The 22,233-nt window shown below is 36.1% G+C and overlaps 2 protein-coding genes across 3 annotated transcripts; both read right to left on the reverse strand.

The window, feature by feature from the left end:
- Positions 1 to 377: 377 nt before the first annotated feature.
- LOC115954197 (importin-5-like) lies at positions 378 to 19,366 on the reverse strand. The gene is made up of 20 exons (XM_031072108.1): positions 17,938 to 19,366; positions 17,279 to 17,482; positions 17,060 to 17,164; positions 10,306 to 10,371; positions 10,063 to 10,227; positions 9,829 to 9,903; positions 9,537 to 9,688; positions 8,645 to 8,780; positions 8,430 to 8,499; positions 8,208 to 8,335; positions 8,041 to 8,097; positions 4,597 to 4,782; positions 4,382 to 4,474; positions 3,893 to 3,978; positions 3,746 to 3,812; positions 3,595 to 3,661; positions 3,365 to 3,501; positions 1,522 to 1,613; positions 1,311 to 1,377; positions 378 to 1,189 (listed from the first exon to the last, which is right to left on the reverse strand). The coding sequence occupies exons 1-20, from the start codon at positions 19,156 to 19,158 to the stop codon at positions 1,025 to 1,027; spliced, it is 3,339 nt and encodes a 1,112-aa protein (XP_030927968.1). The 5' UTR covers positions 19,159 to 19,366; the 3' UTR covers positions 378 to 1,024.
- A 1,659-nt stretch (positions 19,367 to 21,025) lies between these two features.
- Positions 21,026 to 22,172, reverse strand: LOC115952394. Of its 2 annotated transcripts, none has more exons than XM_031069563.1 (4): positions 22,086 to 22,172; positions 21,765 to 21,995; positions 21,642 to 21,659; positions 21,026 to 21,484 (listed from the first exon to the last, which is right to left on the reverse strand). In XM_031069563.1, exons 2-4 carry the CDS (start codon positions 21,773 to 21,775, stop codon positions 21,247 to 21,249), a joined length of 267 nt encoding a protein of 88 aa, XP_030925423.1. In that variant the 5' UTR covers positions 21,776 to 21,995; positions 22,086 to 22,172; the 3' UTR covers positions 21,026 to 21,246. The 2 variants fall into 2 exon arrangements, with proteins under 2 accessions (XP_030925423.1, XP_030925422.1); XM_031069562.1 differs by having other exon boundaries at positions 21,600 to 21,659; positions 22,086 to 22,166.
- Between the last annotated feature and the right edge of the window lie 61 nt (positions 22,173 to 22,233).

Consider the following 22,233-nt stretch of genomic DNA (forward strand, 5'->3'; position numbering starts at 1 on the left):
TTGTTTCCTTTGAATGGTATCAAAAAATAATAAAAAAGACTAGACCAATGATGTTGCCATGTCAACTACAACCCATCATCTGACGCCAAAGTGCTTCAACAGGTAATCTTGATAGTTGGGTCAATCATCTTGAGTACATGTTTCTGGTCGATGATTGCTCTTTCATACACAGCATGATCTTTGACAATTGAAAATTGACAATTGACATTGAGCTGAGAGATACCATTTGAACTAGAGCTATTGGCTTAATTTGGAATATCTTCCAACCCCATGCTTAATTACTTAACTCAATCTATGGATTGAAGTACCCTGCAAGTGCAAGCTCCGAATATGTGGACCATAATGAAGAGGTTCAGCAGTAGTCCATGTCTAGCAAGATAATATAGCATAATGTTTCATTCAAAAAGTGGTAGGAAACAGCACCCCAGAAACATTCACACCAGAAATTATCAAGGAATATATGTTGCGAGGGCAAAATAAAGGTATTACACTGGACTGTTTTCACATTCAGCAAAAATTCAAAGCACCAAAACTGCTAGAAGTTTGCTTCCATGACACACCTCAACCTCACATCCATCCACTAAAAAGCTCCACACTGGTATGTTTTTAACAATTTGCTGTTATTTCATTTGGTTCCTTTTTGACAAGGACAGACTATCAACAACTCTAGTATACACATTCTATACCAAAAATTCTCTACTCCTCACCTTTACTCTCTACTAACCAAAAACATTGCCTCAGTAGCAAACCACACAACAAATTATGTAATACAATTTGTAAAAGAATGGGTGATCGAAGCACACCAACCGGACACAACTGCTTCTCCAGAAACAAAACATGCCCACCAATGCCATATGGAATAAAAATTGATGCAGCAGCTTCCCATATCAGGAACAATGACACTGTGACGACCCAAGGAAGGCATCACAAACACGCTCACCAATATAGAAGAAAAATTACGATGACCAGATGAGGCGACTTCCCAAAGAGGTACAATAAAAAAATCCACCAATTCAAAAAGCAACTAAGATGAAAGGATGGATTGTAGCGCAAGCTGCTGTTGAGGCTGCAAGGATGACCACGTTGATGCAAGGGTAGAAGGTGGTAAAGTTTGTTGAAGCTGCCTCAACAGATTAATCATTCGACTGGCAGTTTGGTCCGTTGCAAGATCTTTACCTGCACATAAAACCTACACCAACCAATTTTACCAAAAAGTAAGTGTAAATGAACAAAAATAAATAAATAAATAAACCTAAAATATAATTTTAAACGATTGAAGTAAACAGGCATCAGAATACAGAAGATAATACCTCAGCAAAGACTGCAACTATTTTAGGAAGATATTGATTGTTTGGCCCTAAAAGTTCTCTATCTGACCTGCAAAGATGCAACACAATTTTTTTTTTTTTTCAATACATCCATGCACTAACAATGAATCACCCCCCTCCCCCCCCAACAAACAAAAACAAAAAAAATATATATATATTTATATTATCATGCTCCAACAATTCATATTTCTACCTTTCTGCCATTGAACAAAGCTGGTCATGCACAATCTTGGCTTCAATCAAATCACCTTTTATAGGCAAGAAGCTTAACCAGGCAGGGACTACCTGAAAAACCATTGATGACATGAGAAACATAGTAGAACCAATGCATCCACCGTCCGGAACTCGCGGTAAGTCATTATGGAAGCAGAATTATCATTAAGTAGGGCTCATAAACTACTAATGGAAGCAGATATGGAACCCAAAACTCCATAAGACAAACAATCCTACCTCTGCATCAGCAAAGTTCCTATTGCTTAAAGCCTTACAAGGTAATGAACCAATTAAGATTCTACAAGTCCATGTGGAAGAAGTAAAAAAGGACACCTCAATTAAGAAAGTAATAGACTAGGACTTCAGATATAATAGAATGGCAGATAAGAATAGAGCAAGGCACAATGAGAAGCAACTATCAGTTACCAGCATTTCTTATACTAGAACTAGGGTTCAATCTTGTAAAGCACTTCATCAAATTACTTTTAATCAAGCTGAAACTCTAAGATAATTAGATAAGGAAGCTTGCTTCAGCCCAACCAGATGCACAACCATCTACAATCAGTCAACTAAAATTCCTTCAAGAGAAATAACGTAATGAGCATTTTCGGCTAACTTGTTTAGAATAGTGATCCAGCCAAAGAAGTGAACAAGAGGAAACTTAATAAAAAAATCAGTCTACTAGAGATGGCAAGAGAGAGTGGGGTCCAAAACATCTCCAATATCATTATGAAACCTCCTACGGAAACAGAACTTTCTAAATTTAACTAAATTTTAGGTGATTAGTCCAGGTGTTTGTAAAACTTGGTTCTTTCTAGACCTCAAATAGTGAGGATTCTTGTATGTGTTAGTGAAGGGGAAAAAAATGCTATTTTAATGAGGACTCAGATCGGACACGGCCTTGTTAGAAATGAAAAATGAAAAATGCTTCCTAGGGTGTAAAAACTTTTTGTGGTGGGGGCCTTGGGCCGACCCTGCCACCAAGCATCAACATCCCATTGTAAATCTTCTTCTACTGGCAACAATAGACGTTAGTTGGCTTTTTTATTCTCTCTTCTCAGCACTCTTCTCATTCTCTTAGAACTTTTTTTTTCTATTCAAGTGACTAATACATCTATTCGAGAACTTTGTATTGTACTGACTAAAGTGATAAAAAAAACTTGCTTACAACTGTATGGCTCATGATTTCTACTAGTATTTATTTTATTTTTAAAAAAAATTATTATAGATTTAGTTTGGCTAAGATTGTTAGATATCAATAAAGTTGATGGTAGTTAGACTTAGGTTAGTATGTGAGATCATTTGTTCGTTTATTTGTTTTTATTAACACCATCTTATGCTTATCATTGTACTTCTTTGCTATATATTATTCCTTTTCAATTAATTGTTTTTTTGAAAATCCTTTTGAATTAATTTTAGATACATTTTCAAATAGTTTGATGGTTTTTATTTATTTTTAAAGCCTATAATAAACAAATTATATTGAAAAATATATATATTTATTAATTATTTAATTGTCATTGTATCCTTGACATGTTGTACCCTAATTTTTCAAGATATGTAGTATCGATGTACCCTGTACCGTGATGGTACTTGTGCTTCATAGCAGGTCACTAAGTTTGTTCTGCACTTTTGTTGTATATCTTTAATTTTTTGGAAGAAAATTCTTAAACTTATCCAAAAACAAATGTAAGACCAAAACAAGAGCAGAGGCCTCCACTTTCTCCAAATGAAAGGACAAATGCCAGAAACAAAGTCGACTGAGAAAGGAAAAAATGACACTTGAGAAGGCCAGAAGACATAGCTACAAAAATACTACGTACCTGTGCTGCATCTATACTATCACGATGAAACTGGCATATTTTCCCAAGAGCTGAAACGGCATTGTCATATGCCATTACATTATCCGAGTGCAGTGCACTAGGGTGCCTTATTACAACATCTAACCTCGAAAGAGCCTCTGCAAAAATTCAGATGAACAATTTGTCTACCTATAATATATAAAGGCAACAACTCCAAGGAGAAAGGCAGATACAAGTGCAAAGCAGCCTACCTCCGACAAGAGGTTTGAACACAGATCCACCAAACTCTGCACAAACACCAATCCCATAAACAGCTGCCTGAAAAGGGATTGAGGTTATTTTAAATGAGACCCATGATTAACTTGACAACACAATGACAAAGTTCTAATCAACGTGGCAAACCTGACGAACATCTGAACTCTCATCATTGCAGGCTTCCAATAGGAAAGGAAGGTACGTATCATAGTATCTGTTCAAACAAATTGAATAAATACATGGAACCAACTGCCAATAACAATTTCAATAAAACAGAAATATGCAAATGCTTACTTGAGGGCCGCTTCATGGCAGTGCTCCACAACATCATCAAATATACATATGGCAATCCTCCTCTCTTCTGCTGTTTTATCCTTGCCCTGCTTGATCAACAAGTTTGGTCAGACTTCATTTGAAAAATAAAAAATAAAAACAATGGCAATGCTATAAACACAATTTAGCTTTGTCATTTCCTTCCTTCTGCTTCCTTCAGTTTCAATAGAAAAAATTAAAACTAATAAAAAAAAACCTCAATGAACTACATCTAGTGGCATGAAAATAAATGTAGTTTCTTATTTCCACTTTTGATTAGGTGGCTGCTAACCTCCTGCTGGTCAAGTGGTAACATATTAAGCCCTTTGAGGGGCCAAGGTGGCATTAGTTCCGTAATAAAGTTGCAAGCACATCCCCATAACCCAGTACTAAATAACGCCCTTGCCCCAAAAAACATCAATGAATAAATAACTAAAATCAAAGAGATAAAAGAAAGGCAGGAAAGCTCACCAACATAGGAGTAACATAGGATGAAAGCTCATCAAAGAAAGGCAGGAAAGACGCCTTGAAAGTTTTTAGCAAAGTTCCCAAGCAATCACCAACCTTGATCAAGAAAAGATAAACAAGGTCAACAGAGAAGACAACTTAACGGTCATTTTTACATCAATATATAATGCAGAAACTGATAAACCAGATACCATGACATATAGGTTCATATAACATACTTGATTAAATACTTCTTCTTCTTGTTCATTTTCTTCCTTAAGCAGCTCCCCTTCTTCTGCATCAAAGTCCTCTGCTTTGGTCCTCTCCGATCTTTGATGTTTTCGAGAAGAACTGGCTGTGATCACCTGTTTAATCTCATCCACAATGCACCTTACTTGGCTAACATCTAGAAGTGGTCCAGAAACCTAACCCAAAAAAATCAAAATTAACATATATCCAGTAATCCTGATAATTTTTTTTATTCGAGACACATGTACTAAGTGGGTCTTGAACTCATGACCTCACCCTCCGCCCCATTCTTTATGGAGGAAGGGTTGAGCTAGAGCTCATTGACAAAACATCCTGAAATTATTAGGGACATTACCACCAAATCGCCCACCTCCAACCAAAAACAAACAAATAAAGGAAGCGAGTTTCAAACCATTAGAGATAGAGATATGCATAACCTGTACACACAGCCGATGTCACAAAAGCCAAGAAGCATGAAGAAAAGTAGCTACAACAGAGTTCTTGAAAAATAAATTTACTAGTCACTTGTCAGTCAAACATGTCCATCAAATAAATGGGGGCAAATTAAAATTTTTCTTTAAGTTAGGTGAAAAATACAAGTATTCATTCACATTAGTAAAATTTAGATTGAGCATCCTAATTGGAGTCGGTTTTAGGAATGGTTCTGGTCTTAAAATTAGAGTTAATGCCACAAATGGTTTGGTGTTGGCAGTAGGGTTCCCAATTTTGCAGGTACAAAATCGCGACTATGACAATCATTATAATGTTTTAATCCATGCTGAGAAGCTAGTGAATTCAGTGTCAGAGATGGGAAAGTACACAATGAAGGCGAAAGCAATAATAATGTAATTGCTCACATAACAACACTGCCAGGGAGATAATACAATGGCAGTCTCTGTATTTTGCTTAGCCTTAAGAAAGAGCAGTGCAATTTACCTAGCAAGTATGGTTGTCAAAACATGAATCGTATTGTGATTTTGTTTTCTATTTTTATACAAAAACTCTTTATAAATTTATTTTTTTATTAAAATATATATATATACACAAACATATAAAAGGGTATATTTATTATAAATTTGAAACACATTCAACTAATAATGAATAATTGTTATAATGGGGAGGGGGGATTTAAACCCCAGACATCTCTATTGGAAACCCCAAGAGATGCCAGTTGAACTATGAGGTTCTTGGCCTAATGATGAATTTAATCATCACTTATGTACTAATATTTAATAAATCTAAATAAATAAATTAAATTAATATAAAAATATAATATTCACATCGAAATTGATCAAACTCAAATGTAGACATGATATATAAGACAGCATAATAATTTCTTTCTCTATCATGTTCATTATCTAGCCAAATCAACTTCATATCCATATTCCAAGTCAATGTTATCATCCTCTTCATCATCTTGCAAAATCATTTCCTCATTGACATCTTATTCATCATCTCCAATATGTGAAATCCCTTTTCAATAACTTTTTCTTCAAATTTCTTCATGGCATTCTAGTTTCATGGACTTTTAATAATAACAACAAACATAAAAAATTATGGACAGAACTTAGGTACAATACTTTAAGTGTTGTTCCTTAGACTCTCCTCTTAAGATTCAACCATGTGGCTACTTAAATAAAAAATACACTTCTATCCATGAGAAAAAATGCACATGGCAGAATCTTAAGAAAAGAGCCTAAGGAACAGCATCTAAGTATTGTACCTAAGTCTTGCTCAAAAATTATTTTATTGTCATTGAGCCAAGTCTAGAGCCTCTAAGGTGCTGATCAACCAAATCGGCAAGAGAAATGAGAAATTCCAGTGTTCCAGGGTGAGAAAGAGAAAGATTGATCAAAATTTTACAGCCCTAAAGCCTGATGCTTCGGATTGTGCTAAGTTCTAAAAAATCTTGCTTTTTCCCCTTTTCTTTAACTTTTTTTACTGCCGTGTTGAGACCATGTCCCAGCAGAGTCTGATATTTTATATATATATATATATATATATATATTCTGTGTCCAACATGTGTCTAACACAGACACATTGGGCATTTTGTTGTATCTGTGCTTCCTAGGTGCTCACAATGCTTTATAAAAATTTAAAGCATAGAACAAAAACATACCAGGATTCAATTGTGAGGAGATTTTGGGTGTAAAAAAAAAAAAAAAAGAGTAAATACCAAACAAGAAGAAAGTAACATAAGCTGCACTCCAATTTCAAGGGATGAAGAAGCAGCTGAAACAGAGAATGACAGGGTGCAAGAATTCTGGACAGCAGCAAAATTAGGTATTTTAGGGTGGTCGTGGCGCTCCTTGATTCTTAACCTACTAGGACTAAGTCTCCCAATTTGACAAGTAAAGAAAAGACATGGTCAAACCCAGTAACAGACTTCCATTACATATTCTAAAATACTCCAGATCAAGCAATCAAGAAGTAACCCTAAAGTAAAATTTTATGTAGGAATTTAATTCCAGATCTGCCCTTACACAAAAACATCCACAACTCATAAACTACAAACTCAATTCAATTTAACCCTAAGATACTCATTATATTAGCTTCAAAACCATATAGGTCTAGCTTCAATCAGACATTGCATGCTGGCCCCATGCATGTAAAGATTAAGCTATGAAAATTGAAGATGTCTACAGAAAGCAAGAAGCATCTACTAGACTGTATAGACAAATTCCACAGAAGGAGAACATCTGAAGAAACACTATTAGCAACAGCATTCAAGAAACTGCATGAACAACCAGAATGGGGAAAAAGGGCACCAAATAATTTTTTTTCTTGATAAGTTCACACCAAATGGATCTCGAATTCACAACCTCACCTCCACCCTACTGTTACAGGGGGAGAAGATGCGAGCTAGAGCTAAATGGCGTAAAGTTAGTAGGCATGACCGCCTTGCTGCAATACAGCACCACTTGTGGTAATTAAAGGAAGCAGCCAAAGTGGCATGTGAGTTATGTGACCTTTTACTAGGAAGAGAAAAAAAATATATTATATTTAAACTCTAGACATAGAACAGCTGAACAATGGGCACAGGACTATTATTGCTGAAAAGGAACATTTACCAAAAGAAAGAATCATAGGATGCTACAAAGTAACATAAGGTTCACTGTAAGTTCAGAGATATTTCAGTCCATTATAAAAAGAATCAATAGCCTGTTGAGGATCCATATCCAACCCCAAAGTTTTGAGACTAAGGCTAAGTTGTTGTTATAGTATCAAAAGAATAATACCAAATAAAACCTCTTTAGGTGTAATGTTCCAAGTCAAAAAGAGACAATCTCATTAGGACCCATCTTAGTTAAAATAGGCTTTGCTAGGAGGCACAACACAACGGATATACCAAGGATAAAAAGAAATATTTAAAAAAAAAAATGCATTTTTGTACTAATAATACATACTCCAACCTCATAAATGGATGTACAAACCTGTACGCATTCATTCAATGCATCCAACATGCTTGCACAAATTTCTACCTCTGGCTCCTGAAAGTCAGCCACAGTTCAAATAAATCAGCAACAAACCTAAATGGTATTTAATGACCTTAAACAAACTGATTCAAATAAAATACAAACGACTCAAACAGAAGTGCAACCTTGTGTAAAGCCTCCACCAATGCTGGTATTATGTAATCAGACAATTGCTTTATGTAAGACTCATTACAACCATTAGACTGCCCCTTCTCTACAGCTAATTTAGCAGAACGCAACAATTCTGGCATGGCTATGGACAAAGTGGATAGACAACATCAAGAATTTCAGTCAGTTCTGCAACAACTCACATTAGGAAAAAGAAAGAGCAAAGTTCATGACCATACCCGAAACAGCTGCTTTCCTGACTTCTTCATGGAAATAAAATTTAAGAAGGGGAACCAATGTCGGAGCAACCTATACATATTCGTAGTCAGTATCATATTTTTTGAGATCCTTCAAAGTAAGCACCCGAAGGATCTAAGAAGATTTTTAAAATGAAATAAAAACACAACAAAAAAAAACAATAAAAAAAGCCCCTAAAATGTAAATCAAGCCAAACCTGCTCAATCCATGGGAAAAATCCTTCCTTCAACTCATCAGCATAGCAACAAAGCATGTTACAAGCTGTAGCTTTTTCCTCCAGGACACTAGTCTTGATTCCTATTCTTTTATCCCCAAGAGTAATAGTTTCAATACTGCAATAAGAAACATAGAGAATACCATAAAAACATTGGTATCTAAACATAATCATTATTTTTCTTTGAGGACCTCTTCTTTTTCATTTAAGAGCAAGTGCTCTTTTTTTGCAAGAACAAGACAACAACATAATCATTATTTTTCTTTGAGGACCTCTTCTTTTTCATTTAAGAGCAAGTGCTCTTTTTTTGCAAGAACAAGACAACAACAGAAGGCAATATATGACAAGTTCCTAAAACAAATATTCTAAAAAATAATAATAATAAATCCATGAGCTGTTAAGAAACATGGTAAACACCCAAGGCCAGTCATTCAACTTAATGGTTTTTACAACAAAAGAAAAAGTCTAGGATCAAGTTCTGGGGCCAGGAAATGATAGATGACTACAGATAGATGTTTGTATGTACATGTATGTTAGTATGTGACCTAAATGTTTTAATGAAATGGCTAAGTGCACCTCTATCTTGCCTAATACCACCATAGATAACAAAACTGATTTAAGAAGCAGTTCAAAATCTGGATGATGAGTTTATCTCCACCCTAAATGAATAAAATGTAAACAAGTAAAAAGCAAAAAGGCAGTTTTTAAAATATTTATAAAAATAAAATAAAATAAGACAAACCACGCTAAGTGATAAAGGAGAGGAAATTCTATAGAAATAATCTCAAATAATAAATTTAAAAAATATATATATATATATAAAATTAAAAAAAAAAACCCAATACTATAATTTAAAGCTAGGGAAAAAGGAAACCTTTCATCATCTTCATCAATATCATCATCTGAATCCGCAGATGTAATAGTTACATCAGGCTTAAGTTGAGCAGATTGAAGCAATGGGGGCATGACAACATTCATGTAAGGAAGAAAATCCTGCCCAAGACACTTGCAAAGTCTGGCCCATGCCTGAAAAATAATCAAGCAGTTAGCTTTTTTACCATCAATATTGAAACAAATAATATATTAAACATTTATCAGTCAGAAGATAAAAGAACATGATATCTATGTAGATCTCCAAGTTATTTCTTCAAATGGTGAGAACAAACCTGTAACATGTAGCTTGTAGTCGGGTCATCTGACTCCATTTGTGATCCTTGCAATGACATTAAGACATCCATAACCTTCCAAGAAAAAAAAAACTAGTAAGGACACACTCCAATATTCTAGGTGAGAGAGAGAGAGAGGGAAAAAAAAAAGTCATCATCCATAATAAATCAAGTGATTATGGGTAGTGTGACAATCTAAGAATCAAAAGACTAGAAAATGTTATAAATTATCACCTGCTTAGCATCATCCCTAAACTTGTCCTTCCCAACAGCCATTCCAACCAAACTAATGCACTCCATAGATTTGGCACGAAGCATGCGATTAGACTTATCATTTGCATTCACCAAAATAGTTTTCAAGTATGGCATTACAGCATCATAATACTTTTGGAATTGCTCCTGTTCAACAATACCATGTTATATTGATGCATTCTAAAATAAAAATGAAAACACTTGTATCATGGGTAACCAAAGTACCTGTGATGAATCAGCAACTGATGCTAAAGCTGTCAAAGCACCCTCTTGCACCATTTGCTTCCCATTCTGGAATGTGTATAAATAACACAAAGGATATAAGCTCAAAGAAATGAGGGTGGGGGGAGGAGGTGTAATGACTGACCAAAGAAAATAATAACTCCCATGAAAAAAAGCTTAAAAGCATGGTCCAGGATATATCACCACAACAAGATATAGAAGAAGCTTTTCAATTTTAATCTTCAGAAAGCAATTTATACTGTGTTTGGTTCAGGGTGATTATTGGGTGGATGGAAAATGGGGGAAAGAAAAGTAGTGAGAAAATGATTTTTTGGTTGTTTGGTTGATAGGAGAAAAGGGAGTGGATTTTGGAGGAGCCTGGGTGTTTTCTCCCCAAGCCCATGAAAAATCAAAAATCAATACCCGATTTGGGAGGAAAACACAGGAGAAAACACGGGCATAAACACATTTACATATTTTCCCTCTTCTGCCCTTCTCTATAACATCTCAAATTCACTACCCTACCTTCAGCAAACTAACCCAGAAAATTAAACCCATAATTTCAACATCAGAATTAACATTAGAGTATAAACCAAAGAAAACCCAGTTTTGCCATGAATTTCGCAGAGAGAGAGAGAGCATTGCTGTCCATGAGAGCATACGAAGCATTAGTGTGAGATCAGGAGGAGGTTGAAAAATGAAATTCTTTTTTGTGAGACTTGACCATGAATGCACTATTTTGTATCTGTATTCTGAAATTCCCATTCCTATAAACAAGTAACAAAGGGATAGGGACATAGGGTGCACACATTTATAGCACTTGGCAGCAAAAAGAAAGGGTCATTATTGTATAATTTTTTTTTCTATTTTTTTATGGAACTACCAAATGTGTTTTGTATTTTCATACAAGCATCAGTTGTTATTCCTATAATTTGTGTGTTTTTTATGAGAAATTACTTGCGTAATTAAAATAAAAGGGTAAATTGATATGATATGCTTGTAAATGTAGTTAATATGTTTGTGGAATACAATATAAAATAAAATAATTATAACATTTATATAAATAGGGGCATGAGAGTAAATTCATACAAATTATATTTTCTATCCCCTCATTATTTTTTCTTAACCAAAGGAGTTTTCCACCCCTCTACTTTTCCATCCTCCCAACCAAACACACTAGGCCTAGGGGAAAAACAAAAATCTCTTCTATCCCTCCACTTTTCCATCCCCTCCTCATTTTCTATCCTCCTACTTCTCCATCCCCCAAACCAAGAAGTTTTAAGCACAGAACATAGGGATTGTAAGCTTATCAATTTTAACAAATCCAACACACCAACACATAATGCTATATTAAATCATCTATAGGTAATGTGGGAGAGCATCTGCATTCCAAGAAAAAAAAAACAAGCGTACTTTCATACCAGAGCTAAAAAAGAGCCTCTCATTCACACTTGTAAGTCTTACTCTTTACAATTTCTCTCTCCCACAGTTCTATCATTTTCTCCATCACCCTCCAACTTCCTAAATTAACACCTCAACTATAAAACTTAAAAAGCCTTTAATTTCCAAAAACTACAGCTTGAATCCTACTAGAAAAGGAAACCATAAATGATTAATAGAATGTAGTTTCCATGATTTTATCCATAATCAGGCATCATTCCCTATTCTCTTCCATGACTTTCTTCCTTATTTCCTTTGCAACTAAGTAAATACAATCTATCGATGTCACTCCCCAACCAACCCCTTTGTTGAGTCATCATTTCAGTTTTATGTAGTTAAGAAAGCAGACATTCATGGAAATTAGTCATTTTTAACTATTCTCTCATGGGCACAAAATAAGTTTGAAAGCATGTATTTTCACAGCAATAATGTTGAAGAATAACAACTGGAAAAATGAAAATTAGAGCTGTTTGGCAGGTTGGCCATCTATGCCAATTTGCATATTTAATGCGTGTTTGTATGTTTATCACATAGAAACCTAAAAATTCAAAAGTAATGAAAATAGAGCTCAAAAGAATATTAGTGTTCTTACATAATGAAAAAATCAATATATTTATCTAAATCTAGGAATCTGTAATTCTCCTTTGATATAGGAAACATATAGGGTTTTTTTTTTTTAATGTAAATTTCTGATATGGCAAAGGGCAACAGCAAGAACAACACCCTATTAACGGTGATTGCTGGGTGCAAGCCCTCAAAGTAGCTATTCAAACTAAGGGTGAGAAGATAACTAGCGGCCCATGACATTTGGGACATGCTCATCAAGCTAGTTTGAACCATGTAAGAAATAGGGATAAAAAATAGCAGATATATAGCCCCTGCACAACCTATTGGTAAGCACGTTTTGTTTCATACTATTCATAAGGATCACAAATTTTCATGATTGGACACTTGACCTAAAGGATTCTTTGACTTATGGATATTCCTAAGGAGAGAGTTTAATTCACTTTGTATAAGCTTATTCGGCATGCCTTAGATTGGTGGGAGTGAACACAATTTCATAGAATCCAAGACAAAATTTGTTCATGGCCAAGGATGAAAAGATGCTTGGATTCGAATTTTTTGCCAAGAATTACAAGGTAATATTGTGCTTTACAAAACAAGATTATATGGCGAAAAAATCTTACTCCATGAATTATATTGATGTACTCTACATTCAACCTTCAAGAGAAGATATATAACATTATTGGGAATCAACAATATAGAACCAAGTTTCAATGAAAATCTTGAAGTGATTAATAAAGTTGAAAATTCGTGCAAAAAGTTGACGAATTGAAGCTTGAAGATAATACTTTTCAAGAGATTGATGAAGAGGTCACAGAAAAGAAGATGGAGTTGATTGAGGAGAATGATTGAATCATCAAATGGAATATTGTGGAAGATCCAATTGAATTCAAATATGTCTTCACTTAGCTTAGTTTCTTGATTTCTTGTTTTGCTGTGTTGTTTGTTTTTTTTCTTCTTGTTCATCATCATGAACAACTTGTACTTTTCTTTTCTTTTTTCTCTTTATTAATAAATTTCTGATTACCTATCAAAAAAAGATGATTAGCCCATAACCCATAATTCCATAGATCCAGTTGATTTCTAGAAGACCACTATAACACAATCTATTCATATTCTGAGTAGAAAATTTTGATTGTCTTCAATCCTTTGTTAATTGATGTTGCAAATCAATTTCAATCCAATGAGAAAAAATTTATGTTACAAGGATGCAAGTTTCAAAACCAAATCAAATTATTAAAGTATTAAAAATATTTTTTTATTTGGAGCAAAATACTTTTTCAAATGAAAACTCGAGGCCAAGTTTCATTCAGGTGGAGGGGTCTAATGTTGGACAAGATACGGAGTTTTGTTTTTATCAAATTTTTTTTTTTAATGTAATTTTTGTAATTTTGGGACTTAGAGCATCAGCATCAGCTGTTTCAAAAATATGTTATTTTCACACATCAAAAAGTTACTTTATTATTTTAATATAGCATTTCAAAATATACCCTACATCCCATCTCTTACTTTAACACATCACCCATGAAAATAGCCTAAGATAACTTCTACCTTTATTAAAAAAAAAAAAAAAATACCTCTCACAACCAGCCAGCCACCACCCACCACTACCCCCACTGCTAACCCATTGAAATATTGAAAAAAAGCTTTGATTTTCACACTACTACCCCCACTGCTAACCCATTGAAATATTGAAGAAAAGCTTTGGTTTTCACACAATCAAGTGTGTATAATCAATGACAACAACCAAGTTCACACCCACTGCCAACAACCAAATCCACATAAATCAAAATCAAAATCAACCAAAACACCCACACCCACACCCACACCCACTGCCAAACACTCATACCCACAGCCAAACACCCACAGCCACTGGCAAACAACCCATAAACACTCACACCCAAAACCACAAAACACCCATAAACACCAATCACACCACAAAACACCCATAAACACCAATTGCACCACAAAAAATCAACCAACCAACACCCACAAACAGATGAGACCACATTGTACCATAACACCAGCCATCACCAAAAAAAGGAGTCAAGCGAGGGTGGGAGAGCTTCTCTAAGCATCTGTCTTTTATAGTGGGTGAAGGCACTTGTATCCGCTTTTGGCATGATAGATGGATTGGTGATAATACTATTAAAGATCTCTATCGTGAGCTCTGTGTGTTCAGCGGTCAAGGATGCTTGTATCTCTAAGGTTTTGTGGATTCCAGAAGGGGTACTGTTAGAGTATGGGATTTAAGGTTTTATAGAGCTTTTGAAGATTGGGATCTAGCTGCATCTTTTTCTCTATTCCAGCTTATCCAAACTCATATTCCTCGGGTTGATAGGAGTGATACTCTTTGTTGGTGGCTAAAAGGTGATGGTAAGTTTGACACCCGATCTTATTACCATGCGATTTGGGGTGTTTTGAATTCTTTGTTTCCTTGGAAGGGTGTTTGGAATCCAAAGATTCCTAGGCGAGTGGCATTCTTTTTGTGGACAATTGCACATGGTCGGATCGTCACGTTGGATAATCTAATGCTTAGGGGTTGCCTGTTGGCTACTTGGTGTTGTATGTGTTGTTGTGATGGGGAGTCGGTAGACCACCTTCTTCTTCATTGTCCTGTTACTCATTCCCTATGGACTTTTATGCTTCAGGCTTTTGGTATTCATTGGGTTATGCCAAGATCAATGGCGGGTTTGTTATCTTGTTGGCATCAGTGGCTTGGGAAACATAATTCGGACATTTGGAATTTGGTTCCAAGGTGCTTAATGTGGATTGTGTGGTTGGAACGAAATCGTCATTCCTTTGAGGATAATGAGGAAACGTTGAATGAGTTAAAGGTTTTATGCCAACGTAGTCTTTTGGAGTGGTCTCGTTGTTGGGGCTTAACTAATTGTTCTTCTCTCTCTGAGTTTATGTCTTCCCTTAGCTTAGTTTCCTGATTACTCTTTTTGTTGTGCTGTTTGTTCTATTATTTCTTGTTGTTCATCATCATGAACAACTTGTACTTTTCCTTATTTACTCATTTATAATAGTTTTCTGATTACCTATCAAAAAAAAAAAAAAAAGCCAGGTAAAGAGGTTTAGATCCGAGAAATTTGGGGCAGAGCAAAGAGGCTATGGCCATGGACATTCAACTGAGAAAGAGAACAGTGTGAAAGGGGAAGAAAGAGAACAGTTTGAGAGAAGATTTGAGAGGGGAAGAAAGAGAGCAGTTTGAGAGGGGAAGAAAGTGAGGACATAGAGGAGAGAATAAAAAAAGAATAAATTTTTTACAACATGCTACAGTGCCCTTCTACTAGTACAAGGGGTACCGTAGCATGTTATAAAAAAAAAAAATTTGAGATTTGGCACATCTCATGAAGCATGATTTTTGGTGTTTGGTGTGCTCTTAGGATTTTATTTCCTTGATTTAAGTGTATGTATATATATTTTTTATTTTACTTATATAAAAAATACACTAAACCTAATGCTAGTGCTCTTAGGATTTTATTTCCTTGATTTAAGAGTCTTTTTTTAAAAGTAAAATTATAAATATAAAAAATAATATAATATAATATAAAAACATATATATATATACACACTTAAATCAAGGAAACATGGTAAGGCTAGATATCTTTCTAGCTAGAAGCAAACCCTTAATCCATAAGGGAACCTTGAATTCACAAGGAAGAACTCCGAAATAAAAAAAATTTAAAAAAAAAAAAATTATTTTTTTATTTTTTTTTAGAAGAAGAAGAAGAAGAAAGCAGATTGTTCACTTTTGTTTATAGATTACTAGCCTATTTAAAGGCTCCAAAAAAAGCTTTATTTTCCAAGTAAGGATAATCCTAAACAGATTCTAATAGTTACAAAATCATAATAGGACTCTAAGTTTACTAGGACATCCTTAAAAACACCTAAAATAAAAGAAATAAAATCATAAATCATAAAATTCTGAAAATTACATAAAAAATCAAAAAATAACAAATGATAAAAACAAAACCCCATGTCTTGTAGTCTATGGTGTTGGGTTTATTTGGATTTTTTGGGTAATGCCGAAGACTATTGTTGAGTTGTTAGCTTCATCGGAATGGTCACTTATGTATGGCTGCTCCGCATTGCTTAATGTGGCGTTTATGGAGGAAGAGGAATGATCGGAGTTTTGAGGATACAGAGAGAACTATGCCTAACCTCAAATTAATTTTCTTTAGAACTTTGTTGGATTGGATGTTTGTTTTGCATAGATGTTCTGTTATTTATCGTTATAAAAAAAATAACAAATGATAAAAACAAATCCCATATCTTGTCCGGCATCATCCTTGTTGAGAAAATAATAACAAGAACAAAAATTACATGCTTCAACAAAAATAACAAGAGCTCATTCATTCGGCAGTCTGATCATCCTCATGACTCAACAAATCCAATAACTGTATGCTTAGCCACAAAATTAAAAAGAAAAAGTTCCATGACTGTACTCTTTTTTAGTTTAGCTCAATTTTTTAGGTATTTTTACATTTTCATTTGTTTTGCCAACATTTCCCTTTTTCCCTCTTCTTTTTAAGTAATTTTTCCCAGTACCTCCCTTCGTGTACATCCTGCTAGGGTTGCACCCTCTTCTCCTGCAGTTTTTTCTTAGTTTCTTTTCTTTTCTTTTTTTACTTCTAAGAGGGAAAAGAATCTAAGAATTCCATCTACTTTTGATTCCATCATCAAACAGTAAAATATGGAAAAGTGCACACAAGCTCAAGGTGAGGTTGAGGACAAGGAGGATTACCTGGAGGAGGACAAGAAGTTTGGTTACAATAACATCCAAATATGGTGTTAAAATATCAGGGGTGCAATTCTCACTGAAATTGAGCACAGCTGAAGCCGCATGGGCCTGTAATAAACAAACAATAAACATTTATTTACAGGGAAAAAATAAAATAGAAGAAAAAAAGGAGCCAAAAAGAAACAATAACAAGTAGGATATAGTACTCCTAATATCACAAACCTGAACTCGGGGATTGTGAAAATCATCCATAGCCCCAGCTAATGCAGGTAGAACTTGACTATGATAATGAACTTGCAACTCTGGGCCCAAGTCCGTGGACAATTGCCCAATTGCATTTATCGCTGCCCATCGCACCCGGGCGTGGGGATCTTGGAATGATTTCAAAACCATTGACACTACCTGCTCCAGATTTTTTATCATTACCTGTATCAAGAAAGACAAAAGGTAAGAACACCATACTTGAGAGCAAATTAAGTCTTCCGGTCAACATAGTTAAAAACCAAAAGTAGACCATGGCAGAAACAAGAACCAGAGACACTAAAATAACAAATGTTTGTGAAAAACAAGTTAAAACAAAAGTACAAATATTAAAGAGTCCCAATCAAACATTGTAGCTCAGTGGGTTCGAATCCCCCCTTTCCCATTGTTGTAAATATAGAATTATCAAAAAGTAAAGAGTGGCATTAACAACTATTTGGCAATATCATAAAACATGGATAAGAAATAATGAAATTTAAGAAAAGCAGCCTATCTAATTAGTAATTTCCAAGTGAATGATGAAAAACATTGGCAATCAGTCCAAATGTGAATGTAAAACATCAAAGTCAGCAAGGGGCAATGCTTATGCTTTAATTTTTGTTTGTTTTTGTTTCTAAGACCTTGGAGCAACCCTCAGCGATTTGAGCAAGGGCGATGAGGGAGGCGTGATGCTTTTCCCATTCAGGAGCAGCCAAGAAAGCCGGGAAAAGCTCGGACGCAACAGGCACAATGGTATTCCCTCCCAACGAAATGGACAGCCTGTCCAAACACTCCTGACCGAAGGCATAATTACTACTCTCGCCAGCATCCTCATCCTCAGTCTCGGCATTGTGCCACGCAGGATCATCCTCCACATCTAAGAGCATATTCATCAGCACTGCAAAAAGCCTCTGGATGAACTGTGGCAACTTCCTCATCATACCAGGCGCCCTCTCTCTGGCCTCTGCCAACGTAATCACAAACTCAATGGCCAAATGTCTAGTGTTCTCATCCAAACTCTCCGCCTCGGAAATCTGCAACATGGACCCAACCACATCCACCAACTGCCTTCGTAAAAACCTGGGCTCCGTCCCGGCCAACTCGATCAGCAACTCCAGCGCCTCCTGCGCCGTGACCTCCTGACCGCAATTCAATGCCTCAGTCAAAGTCTGCATCATCAACGGCAACAAGTCCTGGAAGCGGTCCCGATCAGAGGCACTGGACAAGCACTGAACAAAATTGATAGCGGCGCCAAGGGAAGCGATCCTGACATCGGAATTACTCCGAGGGGAGGCGAGGCAATTGAGGAAAACGTCGTGGAGAGTGGTGAGGTGAGGGACGAGGGTTTCGCCGATATAATGAGCCAATTGAGCGAAAATGATGAGAGAAAGTTCCTGGAGAATGAGATTATCGGAAGTGACGCAGTGGAAGATAAAAGGGAGGAGTTCAGGCCAGGAATTGTCGGGTAAAAGAAGGGAGGCGAGTTCAGAAACGGTGTCGCAGAGTTTTTTAGAGATGGATTTGATTTGTTCGGTCTGGAGGGAGGTGAGGAGGAGGGATTTGAGGGCGGAGCGAGTGGAGTCGGCGAGTCGGGGCCAGATATCGGTGAGCTGGCGGCGGAGGAGGATGGCGGACATGGTTCGGGACTCCGGGCGAGGAGAGGATTGGAGGAGATTAGATAGTTGAAGTGCTAAAGCGTCTGGGTGAGACTGCTTGCACAGATTGAAAAGGGACTCGGCGTGTGAACGCTGCTCGTTGGTTGAGGACATCAGGTGGGAGATTAGGGTTTCGAAGTGGGATGGGTCTTGACCCAAGAGGAGACCCACTTGCTGCTGCTGCTGCTGATTCGGATCGGCGGCCATCGCTTTTTTTAGGGTTTTAAGCTTCTTTCTTTTTTTAATTAGGCAGTGTTGTGTTGGGTTTGGCTGGCGGGCAGGGAGGGAGGGAGGGAGAGAAGAGAGGAAAAAAAAAAAAGAAAAAAAAAAACACGCAGGGCTTTGAGTTGGAGTCTCTGACGGCTTTTTATTTGAGTTTTGTTCTGCTCTGATGTTGGGGAAAGGTTTTTAAATGGTTGGGACCGGATGGAGGCCGGAGGGTTAAACTTCAGAGTACAGTTATACAACTTACTTGCTATCAACTTCAACCAATTACAAACAGCCCACGTGGAACCAGTCACCCCATTTTTCTATGACTTTGCCTATTTTACTCCAATCATTGTTTGGTGGATATGGATAATTTTGATTCACATTTCCAAGTTCAACCTACAGCTGGGTAATTCTGATGCCACACCCTCCCCCCACAACTTTTTGCACAACTTTCATATGTGGCCAGCCACCTCAGCACCTTGGGCCCACCACCACAGCACTTAACTTTAATTATTTCAAATTTTCAATTAATAAATGAGAAATACCACCGTAACTACCTTTCCTTCTTCTTCCTCCCAAAGCTCATATGTGAAAAAGCTTCAACCCCAAAACAAATTGCAGCGGCTGGAGTACGGTGGTGTGAAAATGGAAAAATCACCCCGGAAGACACCATCCCATGCCAGAAAATAAAAACCCAACCTTGAGAAACATTACCTCTCCGCCAAAAAACCAAAACCCACTGCTCCTTGAATCCGCGAAAGACATCGTCTATCTCAGATTTGCTTTGCAAGAGTACTGGCACGGTGGCTCGTAAACGGAAATCCCACGCCATAAAACGCCATCCCAAATTGGAAAATGAAAACCCATTCTTGCAAAACATTAATCCATTGCCGAAAACAAAAACCCATTTCTTAATGAGCTTACAAATTTTGTGTGTTTTAAATTCCATCCAATGGACTTAAAAATCTTGTTTGTGTTTTGAATTCCATCCAAGTAAAGGAATAACTTCAATTGAGCTAATGTAACTTCTGGGCAGATTGGTGCTGCTCTTTTGATATGGACTAGGCATTAACAAGCTTAAAGGAGGAAAATGGATGCATAGCAACTATAAGATTGCTCTGGTACAGAAGGAAGTCAAATAAAAAATTAAAACTTGTTCTTTGTAATTTGTGGAACATTCCTTTTGTTTGTTCTTTGTGTAATATTTGCTTGTTGTTATGTTGATTTGGTCAAAGGATAATTCCAAGTATGTTGTAGTATTGTGTATTGTTGATAAGATTCTAGTTCAGTGGAAGAAAGGGAAGAAGAATTGATACTTGGAACAAAGAACAAGGTAGAGAGAAATAATAGGGAAGAAACAATGAAATTCTTATCTACATGAGCTTTACAATCCTTGCAGCTATATCCGCACCAACATGCAGGCACACACACCCCCTGGCAGCTATATCTGCACCACCTTGCACACACACGCACACTCCCCTGCACATCCCCTGCACATCCTAACACACACAATTGTCACACCTACACACTCACACCCCAGCAGATATATAGGCACCACTTGTGCACACCCTTACACTCACTCACAAATATCTACAAATATCAATAGCCTACAACTGTCAAATACCTATTTACAAATATCAGCAAATATCCACATAAAGCATACATTTACAAATATCTGCAAATATCCAGAGTCACACTACAGTACCTATCAATTGTACAAATGCAGTTAACTGTCCAAAAGTCTTCAAAATCCATAGTCTGTCAATTACAATATATACGTTCTTTTTTTCTTTTTCTTTTTTTAATACCAGAATTGAAGGAATACAAACTATACAAATGCTGGGTGCACCTAACAACAAGGACCAGGGAACTTAAGAGCAAACTTGGTTGTGTTACAAACTGAGCCTAAGATGACCCGAGGAACAAAAAGGGTCTGTTGCTGCAGAAATGCCAAGTTAGAGAGCAAGGTTATTTGCTGCCAGTTAGGACTACACTGCAAATTACAAACACTAACTAAACCTTTACTACAACACATGATCAAAATTCTGCAGAATCCCAAACTCTTTGCTTTAACAGCAAACACTACTAAAGCTTCTTGCGTTGCTGCAGTAATTGTAGAAGCTCCACTGCTGGCACAACCTGAGAACATGATCCTTCTTTATTTGAAGCTTCATAAGCAAAAGAGGTCCTCTTTGGTCTAGCTTTCCTAGCTCTTGCTATTTTGATAATAAGATCCCAGCATCCTCCAATATTCTGTTGATTAAACTGAATTCCTTTGTTAGGTCTGTCATGGTTTTTCTTTGTTCCAAAAGCTTCCTTGAACCTGCAAGTCCAAGATTGGGCAGTTAGTATAACTCCAGTGGGTTTAGGGGTTTTGCCATTCAAATTTGCTATAAATTTATAAAATCTCTAAAATAGTTAAGGGGAAAAAATTATACCTGAGATTCGTTATCAACTTTCTTCTTTTGATTCATACCAACCTTTTGATAGTGATGACCCTACAAAATAAAATGAAGGATAATATATATTATAATAAATACACTCAAATTAGCAACGTAAATTTCACTAAAAATTTTAAAATATCTAACTAAAAAAATGCATACCTGAGATACATTATAATGGGAAAGAAAAGGGTGCATACCAAACTTTTGACTTGTTATACTTGTTTGAAATGGAAAAGTTCCTCCTTGTAACATATTTTGTTGGCCAAAATATGGATGTATCCCAGGGATATTAGGAATTCCACTTATGTTTGGCCACACAAGCGATTGGGGAAAAAATTGACAACTCTTATCACCAATATGCTGTGATTGTGACTGTTGCATTTCAAAATCCTACATTTTATATACAATATAATTGCATTTCAATATACTTAATTTAAACCTATTAGCAACATCTTGATAATAGAAAATAAAGAGCCTTACATTAAAGTTAAAACTCTCATGCATTTCAAGCATACCATATCCCATGGTAGAATTTGTATTATGCACATTTCCAACCTTGGCAGAATCCTACAAAAGCACAAAGTACAAAAGTTAATAATGGTAATAACAATGATTAACTATCCAAAAA

This window comes from Quercus lobata, chromosome 7 (assembly GCF_001633185.2).
Source record: "Quercus lobata isolate SW786 chromosome 7, ValleyOak3.0 Primary Assembly, whole genome shotgun sequence".
Classification (NCBI taxonomy): Eukaryota; Viridiplantae; Streptophyta; class Magnoliopsida; order Fagales; family Fagaceae; genus Quercus; species Quercus lobata.

Bases quoted from the DNA above. Each gene is read 5' to 3' on its own strand.
- LOC115952394 (XM_031069562.1), bottom strand. From the start codon at position 22,130: ATGGGATATGGTATGCTTGAAATGCATGAGAGTTTTAACTTTAAT. The intron at 21,996-22,085 runs GTAAGGCTCTTT...TATAAAATGTAG, and splicing joins ATGAGAGTTTTAACTTTAAT to GATTTTGAAATGCAACAGTC. The intron at 21,660-21,764 runs GTATGCATTTTT...TTTATTTTGTAG, and splicing joins CCCATTATAATGTATCTCAG to GGTCATCACTATCAAAAGGT.
- LOC115954197 (XM_031072108.1), bottom strand. From the start codon at position 19,158: ATGGCCGCCGATCCGAATCAGCAGCAGCAGCAGCAAGTGGGTCTCCTC. The intron at 10,372-17,059 runs GTAATCCTCCTT...TACACATTCCAG, and splicing joins AACTTCTTGTCCTCCTCCAG to AATGGGAAGCAAATGGTGCA. The intron at 4,783-8,040 runs GTTTGTACATCC...TTTTTGGGTTAG, and splicing joins CATTGAATGAATGCGTACAG to GTTTCTGGACCACTTCTAGA.